Raw genomic sequence first — 17294 nt, forward strand, 5'->3', positions numbered from 1 at the left:
GCAACGATAGGCAGAGGTAGGCGCCGAAGTCGAGAACATGGACTAAGTAGGCAAGAGATATGTAGGAAGAGGAAAGTAGTAGCAGAAGGGGAACAGTCAGGCAACGGAGGGATGCAGGGAGAGAGTAGTAGTGGATTTAAGGTGGGGACAGGGTGGTAGAGAGCCAGAATCTGGAATGAAGCACAGAGGAGAACACAGGAGAGGGCAGAAAGAAGGCAGGTAAGTTAAGGCTCAGAAACGGAAGGGGGTGTCAGTGGGTGAGCCAGGAAGAGGTTGCGAGATGGGGGAGAGGGGGAGACAAGACAGGGAGAGTAAAGGAGAGAGGCAGGGAGTGACTCGGTGCTCACAAAGTTCAGAAAGACACTGATCCGCTCCTACCTGAACAAGAGGCGCGGCCGCCATACGCGCTCTGTGGTGGGGAGGGGGAGGAGGAGGAGGAGGAACGTTGAAGACGCGGAGCCAGAGTGAGGCGCTTGTGCGCGTAACCGCACGCTCTATGCCTCATTAAAAACTGTGGTCGGGCTTTTTGAAGCCCACTAACTAAAAGTCTCTCCAGAGCAGTGCATGCTCAGGCGAGACCTAAAAAGTATACTACGGTAATAATATACCCCCATCACCACATGTAAATTGAACAAAACAAATGTTGACAACAACAGAACAAATTACATTACCATAAAAATTATAATAAGACAATGCAATACTAGAACACATTTACAACTTTTTGGGAAACAAAAGAAAAAAAACAATTTAGTTTTTCAAAGAGACAGTTGATCTAAAATACCTTTGGGCACATGCTGCACCTCCCTCCACCCGAGAAACATCACTGCCCAAACCACCACCACCTATGTCTTCTGGACAGGGGTCTCCGTCCCTCCCTGAACCATCATCAGAGTTCCCAATTAACTATGCATCATCCAACTACATGTAGCTGTTGACACCCTCACCATTTTGTTGTTCCTTTGTGAACACGTGTAATATTTTACACACTACCAGGGTATGTCCTACTTCCAATCTGTGTGAGTTTATAAACTACACATTCCGTTTCAGTAACAACAAAAGTTTGTGGTAGAAAGGTTCCTGCTTGTTTCACAAAAAAACATATTTAAAGATAGCCTATAAACAAATTAGTCAGCAAAGCCTGGGACAATGGGCCTGATTTACATGGGTATTGCTATAATTCACGTGCTCCAGTTTATTCCTGGACAAAATTGTCACACTTCCTAACAGCAAAATCTTTCTAGATAGGGCCCTGCGCCTCTACCCGGTACAGTGGGGTAAATGGACAGCCTGTATGTGGCTGTCAAACTGTATACACCGTAAAAATGTAATGCGCCAGCCATCATTTGCTTTATGTACAGTTTCTAAAACCCAGTTTAATTTTGCTACGGCTTCATTGGCCTTTGAACCCACAAATATATGACCTGGTCTGGGTGCCTGCGACCTGTACCCACCCTTCTTTGTTTCAGGGAGCTCTTTGTTTCACTTCAGGGCAGCTTTCTGCTGTAAGTGAGCTGCATGGCTAAACACTTATAAGGTCCAAAGGCGAGACCTATTGGCTATGCCAATGCTTGTTTCTTTGGTGCTTTTTCCTGTACGTTACCTTCAGGAGATCTCCTTCTCCAAGGATTTTAGATTTGAATCAAATGTATTGATGTTCTGTCAATGCCAACTGAGCTCAATTATATGGAAATAGGGCAAAAAATATTGGCAATAAACCAGGTGAAATAGTTCACTATCTAAGATCTTCATTTAAGACTGCACAATTCACTTGATCTGGGGTTCCACAGCAATCACTGAAGCCACAGCAATAGTTAATTGTCCATAAAAAAAATTTCAAATTATCTGTGACAATCTTTTGATCTTCTAACAAGCTTGGCAAAAATGTCCCCATATGGTCAATTAAAGGTATTATACCTATTATCCTTAACACTTAAATTACCCCTAAAACCAATGTAGTGTTAATGTGTTGGAACTGTCGGCCTTATTCACACCACTATGCTCTGAAATACATTAACATATAAATGTGTATATGCAACTTTAAAATGTGCCAAACATGTTTTCATGTTTTATATGTTTGAGTCGGAGGGGAGGTTGAGCCGGCTGTGCCAGTTTATCACCTTCAATGTGTCTTGCCACACCTGAAATACTAAGTCAGTAGTGTGGGAAAGCCAGGAGACCTGGATCCACTATAAAGAAGGTGTAGTGCCTGTAAATTTCCCATGGGCCACCACTCAACTGCATATGTGAAATCAGATTCTTGACCATGTATCCAGTCATTGATGTCTAACTGCAGAGTACAGCAGCAGAATAATATGTTGACCATACCCACACACGTAAAATGAGGATTTAAAGTCTCAGCTCATCACTACAATAGAGAAGCCTCCATCCCCCAAAAATCTCATCATCGAAGATGATGTCATCGTGTTAAAAAAATTAAGTCTTGGAGACATTTTTAGAGAGTAGTTCTGATGCTTGTATAGAGTTCTGGGAAGGGATACCATTTTAAATATGGCAATACACCCCAAAGTGACATTGGGGGGGGTGAGAGGTCAGTTTGACAGCTCTTTTGGAAAGCTATCCACTAAAGGGGCCGTATTGTCCTCCCAGCTTTTGGTCTTGTCTCTTGAGCTCTACAACCCAGTTATGTGACGCCTTTGGTCTCAGTAGTCTCTTCTGGTCCAGGCTTAATTACGTCACCTCTCACCAGATACATCATAGACCAAGATCTATTGACTCCAAGTCCAGAAAAAGAACTATATATACATTGATTCTGTAGTACACACTCACCAGAATGTTGGGGATTCTGGACGTAGATAAATAAGTTATTTGCATAGAGCAAAACTCTGTCTGCCTTCTGGTTCATCTGTCCATTTATTTGTTCATTCTTTCAGTCATTGTAAGCAACTGAGGAAAGGCTGAACAGCTGAACTTGCCTTAATACGCTGCTGTTTTGCCACTTCTAAGCCTTGTAAATAACAGGTTTTGTTACTACAATTTAAGAATACTCCATTTATTAACTCCAAAAGATGAATTGCTGATTTTTGATTACCAGATTGGAACTCGACCTGTAGATCATACACAGATGTTGACAGAGCGCTCTTAACTCATTGGGCCAGCAGAACAGCTCAAGTCTAGGCCACTCTTTTAGTCACTGATTTCTTCTCTCTTACTGCAAATGAATAGAAAACTACAGATATTTCCTGGAGCTCAGCCTGCACATTCATGTCCAGTGTGCCTCGCAAACATGAAGAATGTAATGTCATACAAGTATTTGTATAGAGTCGTGTGTTGCTGTCTCAGTAGTGCATGTTCTTGTTAAAAACACTTTTTAAATTGTATTCTTATTTTTTATTTGTCTGATTTCCACACTACAGTGCACCTGTATCACTGTTTCATGTACACTCATAGTCTACCTGTAGCTCAAGCACAACCCACATCACAGAGCCATTTAAAGAGTGGTGTGCCTGTCACTATTTGGCAATGTAAACAACTTCATGTTTCTGTCTTAAAAATAGGGTTGAAGCGAAGCTCGTATATTTACACCAGGGTAAATGGCATTTTTAGCTTTATACTTAACGAAAAGGGGAAATGTCAAAGAGTGGCTCGAGAAATCAGGAATATATCTCCTGATGTAGTCTGTCTCCAAGAGAGGCATGTCCCATGGAATAAACATAATATACTAAAAGAGCTAGGGTATGAGCTCTTGCTATGTACCTCTCAAGGCACTACCACTAGAGGAGTTGCCATTCTTGCTAAAAAAAACTTAATAAAGTAACAAGAAGCTCAGCAGATAAATATGGGCGCTGGGCCATGATCGAGTGTATTGTAGCTAGCGAGAAATGTACAATATGCTCGATATATGGCTCTAACTAAACCCAGGTTATTGAATACTTAAACATAGAATTAGCCACCTGGGCCACCCCTCTGATACTTAGGGAGACTTTAATATTCAATTGGGGGAAGTGACTCATGGACGGGAGGGAGAAAAATACTTTGGCAGGAAACCAAAGGTATACAAAGCTCTTCAGCAACTTCTCTATGAACATGGTTTAGTCGATGGATGGCCCAGGCTAAAACACCCAGAGCCTGGATACACGCATTATTCCTATCCCCATCAAAAGCTAGCCAGATTAGATTATTTCTCTGTAACCAAAACTCATTTAAAAAATGCACATATACAGATTTCCCCCCGAATAACCACGGATCATAACCCAGTTCTTCTGAAACTTACAATGCACGGCTAGGCACGGCCCAGAACTGTATTCCCTTTGACAGAAAGCTACTATTAAATGAAGAATTTGTCAATCATATGCGTAAGTGGCTGTCACAATTCCTGGCCATAAATCATAACTCCACTAAGTGTGATATAGTCTGGGATGCTTTGAAAGCAGGGCTCAGGGGAGAGATACTCAGCTTTGGGCTGCACGTGCAGAAACAACTTAGACAGCATCAAATGTTGTTATATAAAGAACTACGTCTCGTGGAATGGAAGCAGTTCAGGGGAAGTCAGATATTACACAGGCGCAAACACAAGTGGCATGCTGCAAAACTAGGATAAATGAGGAATGGGCCAAAGATATTGCAAAGAAAGATCATCTCTTTAGGAGAGAGTGCTACGAGTTTGGGGAGAATAATAATAATACCAAAAAAAAAAAAATATAGGGTTACTCTCTACAAGCTGAAGTTGTGCACTCAGCTGTAGATAGCAACACTCTACCAATGTCTTGTCCAAACCCGTTTTACGTTTGTGTGCTTTCTCAACCAGACATCCTAATCATACTAACAGTTCACAGCTTCTGCAATAATATCTATCCCAAAATCATGTCTCATGCCTAGCATACTGTGTAGCTCTTTCTTTCATATTGTATTGTGTATAATTTCTTCTCATACTGTGGTTATTTGACCCCCACATGACACAAGTATCACTTCGCTGCCTCTTAGGACACACTATACAAATACCTGGAATAAGAGCATTGAGACCTAACCATTCTCACGCCTTAGGTAATCCCTGTAAGCCGGGTTTCATTTTCTCGTGTAATACGCCCCACACTTACTTTCAATTAAACTCCACGTTGCAAATGAGAGCGATGGTAAGCAGACTCAGGGACATGATCTGGCCACCTGTTCTGTTCCACCAATGTAGTCACAAACAACAGAAACCATGCAACTCTTCTTGACGGTCATGTCCCTGCCAGCTGCAACCCTATAGCTTCTAACACTGCCTTTCCTCTGCACTTTGATGGCCCACCAATCCAAGAACTCACTTTTCATAAATGCACATATCCTCTATCTGCACAGTACAAAACATGCCTCAACATAGACACAAATAACAGTAGATGAGGCCGGGCAGTCTGTATTTGCAATTTCTATTTATTAGAAACTTCTCTTTCAGCCTTTACTCATACTATCTTTATTGATTGTACCATAGCGGCAAATTAATACTACACATGTTTCGGTGCTGTGATTAATGCTTATCGCATATTAAAGGTCGTTTGACACTAGCGACCGGTATGGTGACTTAGGAGGAAGCTGCGTTAACCGCTGATGAATGTAAGTAATGCATTAGTTCTTGATCACTTCATTTGGGTTTAGATCTAAATTTGAGTGCTGGGAAAATGGTGGTTATAGAGCTCTCCACCCACCATAAAGAGATCGACAAATCAAGCAGAGCACAGGAACTGGCAGTGTAAATCTATCATCAGGTCTGCCTCCTACATTCTTCATTCCTGCAGTGGCGTACAGTCTTGTGGGTGATGGGAAAGGTAGGTTTAATACTGTACTCTTCAAAGCCGTTATTATTGTACCAAAAAATGCTAAATGTTCAACTGAAATGGTGATGTTTGTAATATGGGAACACTGTTCTGAAGCTTATCAAGTGTGGCTCGCTGCATGTTTGTTACATAGAAGGTGGTTGTTGGTGAGGTTCCCTATTCGTCCACTGGGCAAGTCAGCTGCTCTATGTTTTAGTTAACTTGCACAAGTTATTCATACACGTTACCTCATCTGAGTTGAGCGCAGGTTCTTAAAATCTTCCAAGATTATGCTTTCTGCTTATCCAAGTGACTGCCTTGTGTCTGACCATCTGCTTGTCGCCTTTTTATTCTAGAGATGCTGGACAGAAGTGTCCGGTGGACAACGAGATACTTGTTGAGAGAAATCTCTTCCCAGACAACTTTGCCAAACGGGAAATCTTGTCCCTGACAGTGAAGTGTCCCAACAAAGGCTGTCTCCATAAGATGGAACTGAGGCATCTAGAGGTGAGTAGGAATGTGTCCAATTGAATCTCAGTGGCTGGTTTGCAAGCAGCCTTTGTGTTTATTGTACATCGATTCATCTTTGTTCTTTAATGCTCTTAAATATTGAATACAGTTGAACCCTAATTGGTGGTGGTGTCCATTTTTCTTTACTCAAGCAAACTTCAGAATTGGTAGTAGTGTTGGCCACTCTATAGGTGTCAGCGCAAACTAATAACAGGAAGTATGGTAGCAGGGCACTTTGTCCAAAATGTGCACTGGCTCCACCTCCCAAGGTAAAACGGATCTCGTCTGGCGTATGACCACACTGACCAATGCTAAGCTGCGTGAGCTATTGTGTGATGGAGGCAGGAAACAGATGTACAGAAATTAGGAAAATAAATGGGAAACTAAAGGTGATGAACAAGCAGTCAAAAAAACACAGTATTAGGCACAGGAGCATAAATAAATCTATCGTTTTAGAAATGCAGCTGAAACTGCTTGCTCTGGGAACATTGATTGTCAAAGGGTTACAATAGGAACAATAAACAGGATGGTTTGTTTGAGATTATAAAATGGAATTAAAATGTTCTTTAATTGAAAATAGAAAATGTAGTTTAAATGTTGAAACAATAATAATAAAACAGGGAGTGACCCCACTGACCAAGAGACAGGGTACCACTGGTAAATGTAAAAGAAAACATTCTCTTGGACCTATAGATTTATAATAAAATATTCACACATACCCAATCAATCATATTCATATCATGTGATCAAGAACTAACCAGGTAAGGACAAGGATTTAAACCCAAAAAACAATCACATGTACACAAAGACAAAATCTGCAAAATATGCTACAATCACAATTTATTAAAAATAATATGAAAATGTATTACAAAATAATCATTAACAATGAATTTATACTAAAGGAAGAACTTAAAAATCATCATGAGAGAAAACAAACTTATATGTGAAACACTTAAATTCATCAAATGAAGGTTATTGCCAAACAGGAATCAAATGTATTGCCACCATCAGTCTATTTATTCATATTTGTTTTTAAACATGAGGCTGTTCCTGGAGATAACCTAAAACAGAAGTGGCCGTCGACGCGTTTCAGTGGTAAAAGATTATTGCAGTACCACCTTCATCAGGACTTAAAGAATAATAGTTTCTCTCGCAACCAGTGTTAATAAATTATTTGTTACACCGTTATCACATGGGAAATGGGATGCTGATAACATCGCCTATCATATGGCTGATACATTTAAAATTTCGCGTGGCCAATCTAAATCCAACTATGTTTGCAAAGTCTCAATCGTTTCAGAGATTTTCGGCCTTCGTGTTTTTGAAAAGAATTTGTTTTGCGAATTTGCCGATTAAGTATCCACAAACGGTTTTAAATGGAGTTACATTAGTAATCCCCACCAAGCATATTCCAAAGTAGGGGCACGGGTGTCACACCTTAAAATACGATGACCACAGATAACCGCGTGTAATTGGATCCTCTGCCTTTCGTTTTGTGTCGGAAATGGAATGCTTGGTGGTGATTACAAATGTAACTCCATTTAAAACCGTGTGTTGATCAGTTCCAAAATGTATATTCGCGACTGTTTACAAGGTAGTGCAATATTAAACACCAAGTTGGACTGGAAATCCAGATTTTCCCAAACATCAGATGCTTATTTTGGTTTGGTCTGAACTTGTCCAGTTAAAATTCGAATAGAGAAAAAGAAAGATCTTGTAATAGTTGAGTCCACTAGTCGCTTTTGTTTTTTAATTTTATTTTTAGACTGCAGGTTACTTGGTATTTAAAACCAGAGAGTGAGGTATGTGCAATTCTTTGCTTTTCCTGGGTAACTTGCAGTGGGTATCATAAGTTAAGTTACTTACCTTCAGTGACGTTCTTCCTGATGGATATTTGGGCTTCATCCGATTCCTTACATAAACCATTACCGAGGCCCCAGACCAGAACTGGAAAAATATCTTTATCAATTCGGAGTCACTGGTGCTAAATGATGCTCTTGAAAGTTAACAATGGTGTATCGCAGCTCTGATGGGTTGGACATGCTTGACCATTCTGTGGCTCCATATAAATTAAAATCTATTCAGATAATTTTTCTTTTTCTAATGGAATAGGGAGAGTAGAGCAATCAAAGTAAGACTAGAAATAATTCAGATCAAATTAATCCTCAAGCGGGGAAATGGAATCTGATAAGTACACACAGGTGTAGTTATTTACACCAGAAATAATTCTATGGAAGAAAAAAATTATTTTGCTAATGGATAATAGCTCCCACAGATTCCTTACTGGATTCATTCTCGAAGCAACGATGAAGGGGTGAGTTGAGGATGCAAGTAGCCTTACAGAAAAGTTGATATTAGAACGTTTTACCAGATTTCTATTGAGCATGACCTCCTGTCTCAAGGTAATAATGCTTTATAAATTAATGAACGGACAACCAGATCACAGTTTTTTACACCTCAGAAAATAACAGAAGACTTGCTGCAGTTTATATACTAAACCTAGACCCATTGGTTTTTTGCCTGAGGTGTGGTCTGGCTATCATTATTGATTCTACCCCCCCCACCCCCGTGGCAGTTGTTGCGCAGTGTACCCTGAACTTGGATCGAATGATCAAAGGTATGATAATGCGCCTAAGAAGAAATGTATTTATAAACAAATCTTTTCCGAGTACACTCATATGTACGCACAAGCAAATCTGTTAGTTTAAAAAGATGTCAACTTTAAATGTAAACATGTAAAATTGAAGTGTTTGTGCACAAGGCCTATTATCCTCACGACATCCCCAATAGACCTATAATCAACTCCCTGCATTCTCCTGTGGATTCCTGCATGAGGCTAATACAAAACGACCACACTGTAAGGAAGATCTCCATTATTTCCTATGGGAGTGTGTTGTAGTACCAGTGGCTGGCCATGTGTGGTGCTGGACTAATCCCACCTCTGAACTGGAGTAATTTACTACTGTCTTGTATCCCTATTTTGGCTGTAGTAACTTTAGAAGTTTGTGAATAGCAATGTTTTTCTGGGTGGATGCATGTCACTCCCTACACCTCTCTTAGCCCTCCTTAAACACCTCCTTACTCTTTATCCCTCTTATTTAGTTATAAATATTTCTCTTTTTCCAGACACCCCATCTGGTCCCTCCCACATTTACTACTAGGTTGTACACTTACATTTTTGTGGCTCTTCCCATAGAAAAGATAGGAGAGGTGGAGTTAGTGATTTGCACTCATAGGTTTGTGAATAACATTTTGTAGTACTTTAATAATACTATTTTGGTGCTACTAAACTACCACAAAATGTAGTTGATTAGCCCCCCCAGTCCTTCTTTGCCCTTCAGCTGTTTATGCTTTTTGCTCATTTGATTTTTTTTTTTGTGTAGGTGCATCAAGCAGTTTGTGATTTTGCCTGCGTGGAATGCCTTCAGTGCCAGCAGCCCATCCCGAAGACTCGCCTAGAAGATCACGTGTTACTAGAGTGCCCACGACGGCAGGTGCCCTGTGAAAACTGTCATATGAGCATAGCGTATGTAGAAAAATGGGTACGTATACCTTCTCCCCTCAGACAAAAAATGCAATGGTGATACAAACTATTAATGCAGTAAGTTATCAAATATTTTTGCAGGAGTAAAACAGATGTGTGAACAAACAAACAAATCAAAGAAACACCTCTTACAGTTCTGTCGTCCTGCCAGCATCCCTGTGAATAGTCAGTCTCATCAGCTAGTTGTAGACATTTGTGATATCAAGCTGTGATCCCTTTCAACATGCAGCACATGGTTTCTCCTTCATGCTGTCTTTTTCATCAATGGATTCTTAAGTGACACCAGGAATGGTGAAATCCCAACAAGTTGTATGAGAACTTCTCATTATGGAGATAAATATTGGTGTAGCCCTCCATGTCCTAACTCCCACTTTCGAGAGATTCCATGTAATCCTGCTTACAGTTTCAATAAATATAAATAACAGGACACCAATGCAAAGGAAACAGATTCCAAGGGCATGTATTCTTTTTTTCCACTTTGTGAACTCGCGCTGCCAGGGCTGGTGGAAAATGTGTTTGTCATTTTTATTGACTTGGGTAAATCATCACACTGATGATTGCAAATTGTGTTGCTACTTCACAGGCAGGACCAGACTGGCCACTTTAACTCTTACTTTTCCGCAGTGGCCTGCCGCCTGGTTGAGCTGGTTTAAGGGCAGGATGGTCTGCCATGGCAAACCATGGCCTCATATAGCTCTATTCTAGCTGTACCCGCCTGCAGTGTGGGCTAGCTTTGACAATTGTTACCTGGGCTGATTTTGGCGTCCATTCCCTTTTCAATGTAGATTCAGGCGGTCATTGTGCACACAAGCATCCCATATTGAGGCGTTAGGAGCACGTTTTCCACATTATAGTTACCTACTCATCTTCTCCTTACAAAGTCACGATGGACCTCTAGCCAGGTTGGCCAAGTCATCCTGTCCTTTGATTGTTAGGCAGGAGAGTGGGACAGTTCACTTTGTCTGCTGGTTGTGGACTGTTCTACTGGTACCATTCATATGTCTGGGTAGATCACGTCTCTCTTGTTCTGGTGATCAGGTGACGCGGTGGGGTACATCACCATCTGCTCTTGTGATATGATGATCATGTGGGACAGTTTATCTCTGTTCAGATGATCTGGTGACCATGAAATGTCACTTTTTGAACCGGTGGCTTGTGACCACGGGGTACAAAGAAACCACTCTTTCATTATCCAAGCCATTGCCAAGTCATTGCATTGGGCAGATCGCTCTCTCATCTGGTGGTCAATTGATCATATAAGGCAATTTGCTTATGATTCTTAAGGTCCGGCGACTGAGGGGTCATATAACCTTCAGTTTGGATGCTCGGGGGACCAAGAGGGACTGATCACTTTCGGTTGCAGTTGCCAGGTGGAATGGATCACAGTCTGATGTGGTGTGTTGGTCATCATGTCGGACAAATGACTTTCTGCGCTGATGGTCAGGCCCCAAATGAAACCCAGTACTCCTGATTCTTATGGTCAGTTGATGCAGATGAACAGATGGTCTTCTGTTCTAATGCTCAGGAGAGCAGATGGAATACGTATGCTGACCAGGCAGTTGGATGCGTTGAGCAGTTTTTAAAATTTAAATGACACTACAATACCTCAGTGGACAAATACAACCACTGTGCACAACTTACGGGAAGCAGTTTTGGATGCTGACGGGGCTGCCTGTCTTGTTTTTAATTATTTTGGGATTAATATTCAGTTGGGAGATAAAGGCTATTTTATTGCAATATGTAGTTCTATGGTTTTAGTGTTGGGAAATAAAACCTATTTATTAGTATTATTTGTTTTGGTATTCGTGATGTTGATGCATATTATCACTCAGATTTTTATATTAAATTTTTTATTGCTGTGACTACTACTGACCCTTGTGGGGTTAGTGTTGGTATTGCTGCCCATGGACAAATAGTCATGTAGTCTGGTAATCACTGACATAAGTGACATATTTCTACCTCCAATTGTTTTAAATCATCAACCAGCTCCTTTCTCTATCTCGCGCAAAAACTCTCTTCACAGGCAAATTTGGAGGCACTTTGGCAGGGCTTCAGGTGCAGAGCACATGTGTTAATGAATGGAGGACACTGTAGCAGTTGTGGTTTATGTTCCTCTCTTGAGTTTTACTGTTTGTCTAGGGTGCCTTCTCGCATCTCCTATGCCACAAGGCGCCATCCCTTTTGATCAACATATATCAAGTGGTACACCATTTCACAAAGCACTATGGCCGCAACTCTCCAAATATTACCTAAATATAAACCAAACTCATTAGTTGTGTGACTTTGTTGTTGTTCCTCATAATATAAAGAACAAAAATATTTTCCTTTTTTGGGGGGGGGAATAAAATCGGAATGAGACTTAATTTTCTCTAGCCCTTCTTTAATGTTCATTCCACACATTCCTGTTTTTTTCTGGCATAGCATTTTAACCAGTATTTCCCTGAATCATTTGCATGGCACGTCTTCCTTTTTAGTTGAAACTAGTGAGTGGATGCTGAAACTAGTCGGTGCTGAGATGGATTTGTGAGTAGATGCTGAAACTAATCAGCGCCTAAATGGAGGCCTCAGTCAACTCCGACTTGGATGTTCTCTTGTTATTTTAGGTCTAGCGTGACCTAACTCCTGTTGCGTTCATTGTGTGATCACCTGAAAAAGAGCTTCAAAAGGTAGAGCTGAGACATGGTCTTAGGTTTTGCCCATTCATTGATCATGCTATCTGCAGGCTTTTGATTTCCTAGAACAGCTGTACTTCCAATTCAAAAGAGTACTTTTGCTCGGTATAGTAGGCCTGAGTTGGTTATAAGAGGCCAACGATAAAGTCGAAGGCTTAGTTGGTCCATTGGGAAAATTTGACAGATATTATATAAATGTCATGGTAACTGGCCTATGTCTGACGTGTTTATTGTGAGAAGCATATTATATAGGCAATACAACTTGTAGGGAATAAGAATAATATACTTTGTTAAAGCATGTACACAAGTGTTTTGTTACATAGAAGCTCACAGATTATGAAAGGAGGCAGGGGATTTGGTATTGGTTTACCTTCTGACACACACCCTGGTTGTGGAAGCATGTGAATGGGTCAGTAGTTTAGCCCACTTTAGCCATTGGCTCCAGTGCCCTTTGAATTACCACATTTAGAGATCTCCCTGAAAGTAAGTGTGCGTCTCTGCCCGGACAGATGGATCTGTCCTTTAGTTTTCCATTTTCTACTTTTACAGGTCTTCTTTACTTGTCCTTTTACTAATGTATTTATTTTAGAGAGCCCACCACCTCCCAGCCTGTGCTGCCAGCCATTCACTAGTCACTCCTTGCTCTACATCTCACACTGCCACTATTTCTAGCAATCTTCAGGGATTGGTATGGTCTAAAATATATAATTGTTTTACTATTCCAAATTGGCCACCACATGTCTGCCATCATGGTTCAGTATAACAATGATTTGTTATACACAATACTGTTTCAAGATGGCCACCCTGTGCATGTGCACTGTTTACAGAGCAACCATCTTATAATGATATTGTACATCGTGTATCATTGCTTTATCGTTCCAAGATTGCCTCTAAGTGTGGCTTCATGTGGAAACTTTAAACCTATGATACATTGTGCACATTACCATTTCAATTTGCCGTCTGATGCTTTAATTTTTCATTTACATTTTGTTGCAAGCATATGCCTGCCCTGATTATGTAGCATCATTTCTCTTTTTTCTGCTTTTAATATATCTTGCATACACTTGTGGGATTTGTATGTGTGTGTTTTATTGTGGTTGGCTGAATCTGGAGTGTAAGCGCTAATGAGTGGGATATTGAATGGATGCTGGAGTGTGAAGATAAGTCAATGTGCATTTAGGATGAGTTAATGTGCGTCTAAACTCACCAGTGATTGTAGGAAGCACTTTCAGATATATGCCAGACCAACAGGTCATGTGAATGCTTGTTATTTCATCCCCTGGTTACCCAAATGTCATATCAACAACATCTTCAATAATAGCAAGAATGACTATTGAACAGATGTTCCTTAAATCTCACACACCTGTAAAGCTGGTATATCACAATGGATTTTCTAGAACATGAAATCTGTTTAGCACACTTGCACGTGGTAGTGATAGTTGAAACGGAACAATAAGATTGAAGTAATTGGTCAGGTGTCACATACATGTTCTATCTATAAATTTACAAAAAAACAGGTATAAACTGGATCCAAGATCTTTGCAGCCTGTTAAGAGGAAGCATCATACCAGAGGTCTCCCACGTAGATGGTGCGTAGTGCTAGAAACCTCTTTTGCTGTTGGACTGATGATGTAATGTGCACATGAGAGCAACTGAGCGACCAAAACCCAACTGTAGGCTATCTTTGTAATGGTTTGAAAGCCTTGGTACCCACAGTAAAGCATCAGATGTGGCTGTTGTGCTTGTAGGTACATCATGAAGTCTGTGAAATAATCTACAGGGTGTTTGATGGTTGACATTGAATTGATTGTATATTAAAAGCTGGTATTATTTCTTTCCCATAAAATATAGGAACACGACCAGAGCTGCCCACTGGCGTATGTGTCGTGTGAATATTGCACAATTGATCTCATCCGAGAACAGGTAGGACAGCTTGAGAAGTGCTCTTATGTGTTTTCCTCCTTAGGCTTGAATAGGCCACACTTTGTATGATGTGGCAGAGTTTCCAGTATGTAACTGAAAAAAATAAATTATTCTCTTGTAATCCTATGTCCCCTTCACCACTCAATGGGATAACATTCATAGTAATTGAGAATATGATATTGAGTACAAATACAGGAGCTGGTCTGCGTAGGGTTGTTGTTAGCAAGCCCAAAGATGAAGCTTCCCACAATATGTAGGTGAGGGCATTTTTAACAAACAGTGTGTGTGCCACATTCACCTTTTGTGTGCTTCTCTCGCCTCCTACACCCTGTTGTGTGTTTGTAGGTTTTGTTTGGGGGAGATGTAGGTGAGATATCTCTTTCCCCTTTATTTTGTGTAATATATTGAGCACAAATAACCACTTAAGAAAAACGTGGTATGAAAATAAAGAAAAACAGCATCTGTACACAATAAATATATTAAAAGTAATGAAATGCAGTTAAACAATAAATATTGTAGAAACAGGACTGTTGATCAATAATTAGAAAGTTTGACGTAAAGTATGTTCCGGAGGGACAAGCCACACCGAATTATCAGAAGACATATGAAAGATATTCCTAGATCAGCATCACTCAAGATCAAACAATTACAAATGCACTGGTTTTCTGCTTGCCTGATCCTCTCTTGACTAGCAATTCTCAAACAGTGAGTCACAACCCGCGTGTGGTCACAATTTTTGGTGGGTGAGCAAAGTCCAAGCACTAAATAAAGATACTTTTGAATGTTGTGTTTATCTTGTCACATTTTTAATGCTTCAAAGTCAGAGGTCAAATGTCAGGCAATATCTTCTGACAAATTACTGCCCAGTCTCTTAACAAAAAGAATGATGTTTGCTTTTATTTCTCTTACTGCAAAGTTTTGAAGTGAATTGTTTGCAGTTCTTGCTGTAGTCCAGGAAATGTGAAGGGAAAGGCTATAGGGTGTCTTTTTTGCAACACACATCAAAATGTAAATACCTGTAAATGAACGGTAAGCACTTAGCAGTTAGAAAAGCAAAAATTAAATACATTGTTTTGTAATTCTGAAGTGTGTTGGAAACAGAGAATTTAATAGAATCACAACCAATCAAGACACTTTACTTGGTGATGCACAAATGATTACTATTCACGGAAACCAGTTTCGCACACATTATCATTTGCGTGTAATATAGTTTTATCAGTAAAACTGTATGTCTGCAAATTTAGTGGTCAGTTCAGTGGGGAATTTGCTGTCTCTAAATCACAATGCGCTACCACATGACACTTTAGTTGCATTCAAAAATCAACCTGCGTCATGTTCATTAAAAATAGGCAGGCCCTGAAACTTTGTAGTTCTAAAAATTGGGTTTAAAAAAAGTTTTTGCTGCACCACCTGACTCATATTCTTGGCATTGGCAAAAAAACACATCTACCCTAGGTTTTGGAAGGAGGTTACAAGTGTACAGAATGCTATGTTGACTTGCACTGGTTCTGCTCTTCTCTGATCCTGCTTAAACTTGAATGTATTTTAAATAATCATCATACCACATTATGCCAGGAAATACCACCATTAGGCCAAGGGCAGCAATTTACAAGGGATGGACTTTTTATAAGGGATGCCCTTGATTTCCGCAAGTTATCTCAAATTATCACTTGTGTGTCAGGGCCAACATTTTACCATGGATTGGCAAAAGGTGATGCCCATAGATAGCTAAAAACTACTACTATTATGCTAGGGTGGCGGGATGGGCAGTATTAAATGGATACCCACAAATTGTCATGAATGACCAACATTCTACCTAGGATAGCATGTTAAGGTTTTATCCAATGGATGCACACAAGTTGATAATATTTCTTTTCGCCAAGGACAGCATTTTACCAAGGTAACCAGTGGGCATTAACTGATACACTGCTCAAAAGTGCACACATATTTACAAAGACCACAGACAGAAGCGTGCATGCATGTATGTACATAGAAACAGAACGCTTCGAAATCTGATCTCCTGCTGCTGCTGTGGACAAGCCTCTTGCTACTGCTGTGGATCAGCACTCCGTAGCTTCACATTTCCAACTCCTGATCAGTGCTACTGGCAAAGAGAGGGGGGGTGATTCCTGGAGGAGGGAGTGTGCATACCATTCATAATATACAATCTAGGATGTTTACTCGGTACTCTCTCCCTTATGGCCTATAAAGATTAACCAATGTTCTCTCATAGCATTAGTCCTATTTCTAAACCTGTTGACAATACTGTATGCGTAAATGCTATTCCTGGGAATGTTCATGGATTCAATATATGGCTTAGCATCTTGGTACCTGATTCTCATTCTGCAAACTAGTATTCTAGAGTTGCAAGAGATGTGCACTTGCTGACATGCACAGGTTTCTTAAACCAGTTGCTAGTAGGGAGTGCTACACTCCTGGTGGTCTCTCCGCATTGATCAAATGTAAAATGTAAATGCACTAGCTTAACCGAGAAAGATCACAGTATTAATATATCTTCCAAACATTTAATCTAGGATTCCGATTTGTGTAAATGTATACTACAGTGTCAAATTACATTTAAAAATATTTTTGACTAACATACACTAATGTGTCAAAAACTTGCAAATTAAATGTCCTTTTTATTAAGAAGAGCTTGAGCAGGAAATCTCCAGGGCTAGTTCAAATGTCTAAATTACCAACAGTAGGCTATTAAAGTATTCCCAATCCTAGCTATCCCACAGATAATTTATGTAATTATGCTGTTACATTTAAGAATATTTGAATAAACTATACTCAGTAAAGCTAAATGGTTGTTTTGCTAATGACCATCCAGCTTGTAAATTATTCTTTAGAAGTTTGGTTGACAATCTTACTGATTTATTTACTATTATATGA

The 17294-nt window shown here is 40.1% G+C and overlaps 1 protein-coding gene across 1 annotated transcript in view; it reads left to right on the forward strand.

Annotated features, from left to right (window-relative positions):
• TRAF6 (TNF receptor associated factor 6) overlaps positions 1–17294 on the forward strand; it is a 111701-nt gene that overhangs the window by 72240 nt on the left and 22167 nt on the right. Inside the window, exons 3-5 of the mRNA XM_085643474.1 lie at positions 6107–6257; positions 9644–9802; positions 14328–14399. Of these exons, the coding sequence (XP_085499600.1) occupies positions 6107–6257; positions 9644–9802; positions 14328–14399 (382 nt within the window). The remainder of the gene's footprint in view (positions 1–6106; positions 6258–9643; positions 9803–14327; positions 14400–17294) is intronic.

The sequence above is a fragment of the Triturus cristatus genome, chromosome 3_1 (genome assembly GCF_964204655.1).
Source record: "Triturus cristatus chromosome 3_1, aTriCri1.1, whole genome shotgun sequence".
NCBI classification, from domain to species: domain Eukaryota; kingdom Metazoa; phylum Chordata; class Amphibia; order Caudata; family Salamandridae; genus Triturus; species Triturus cristatus.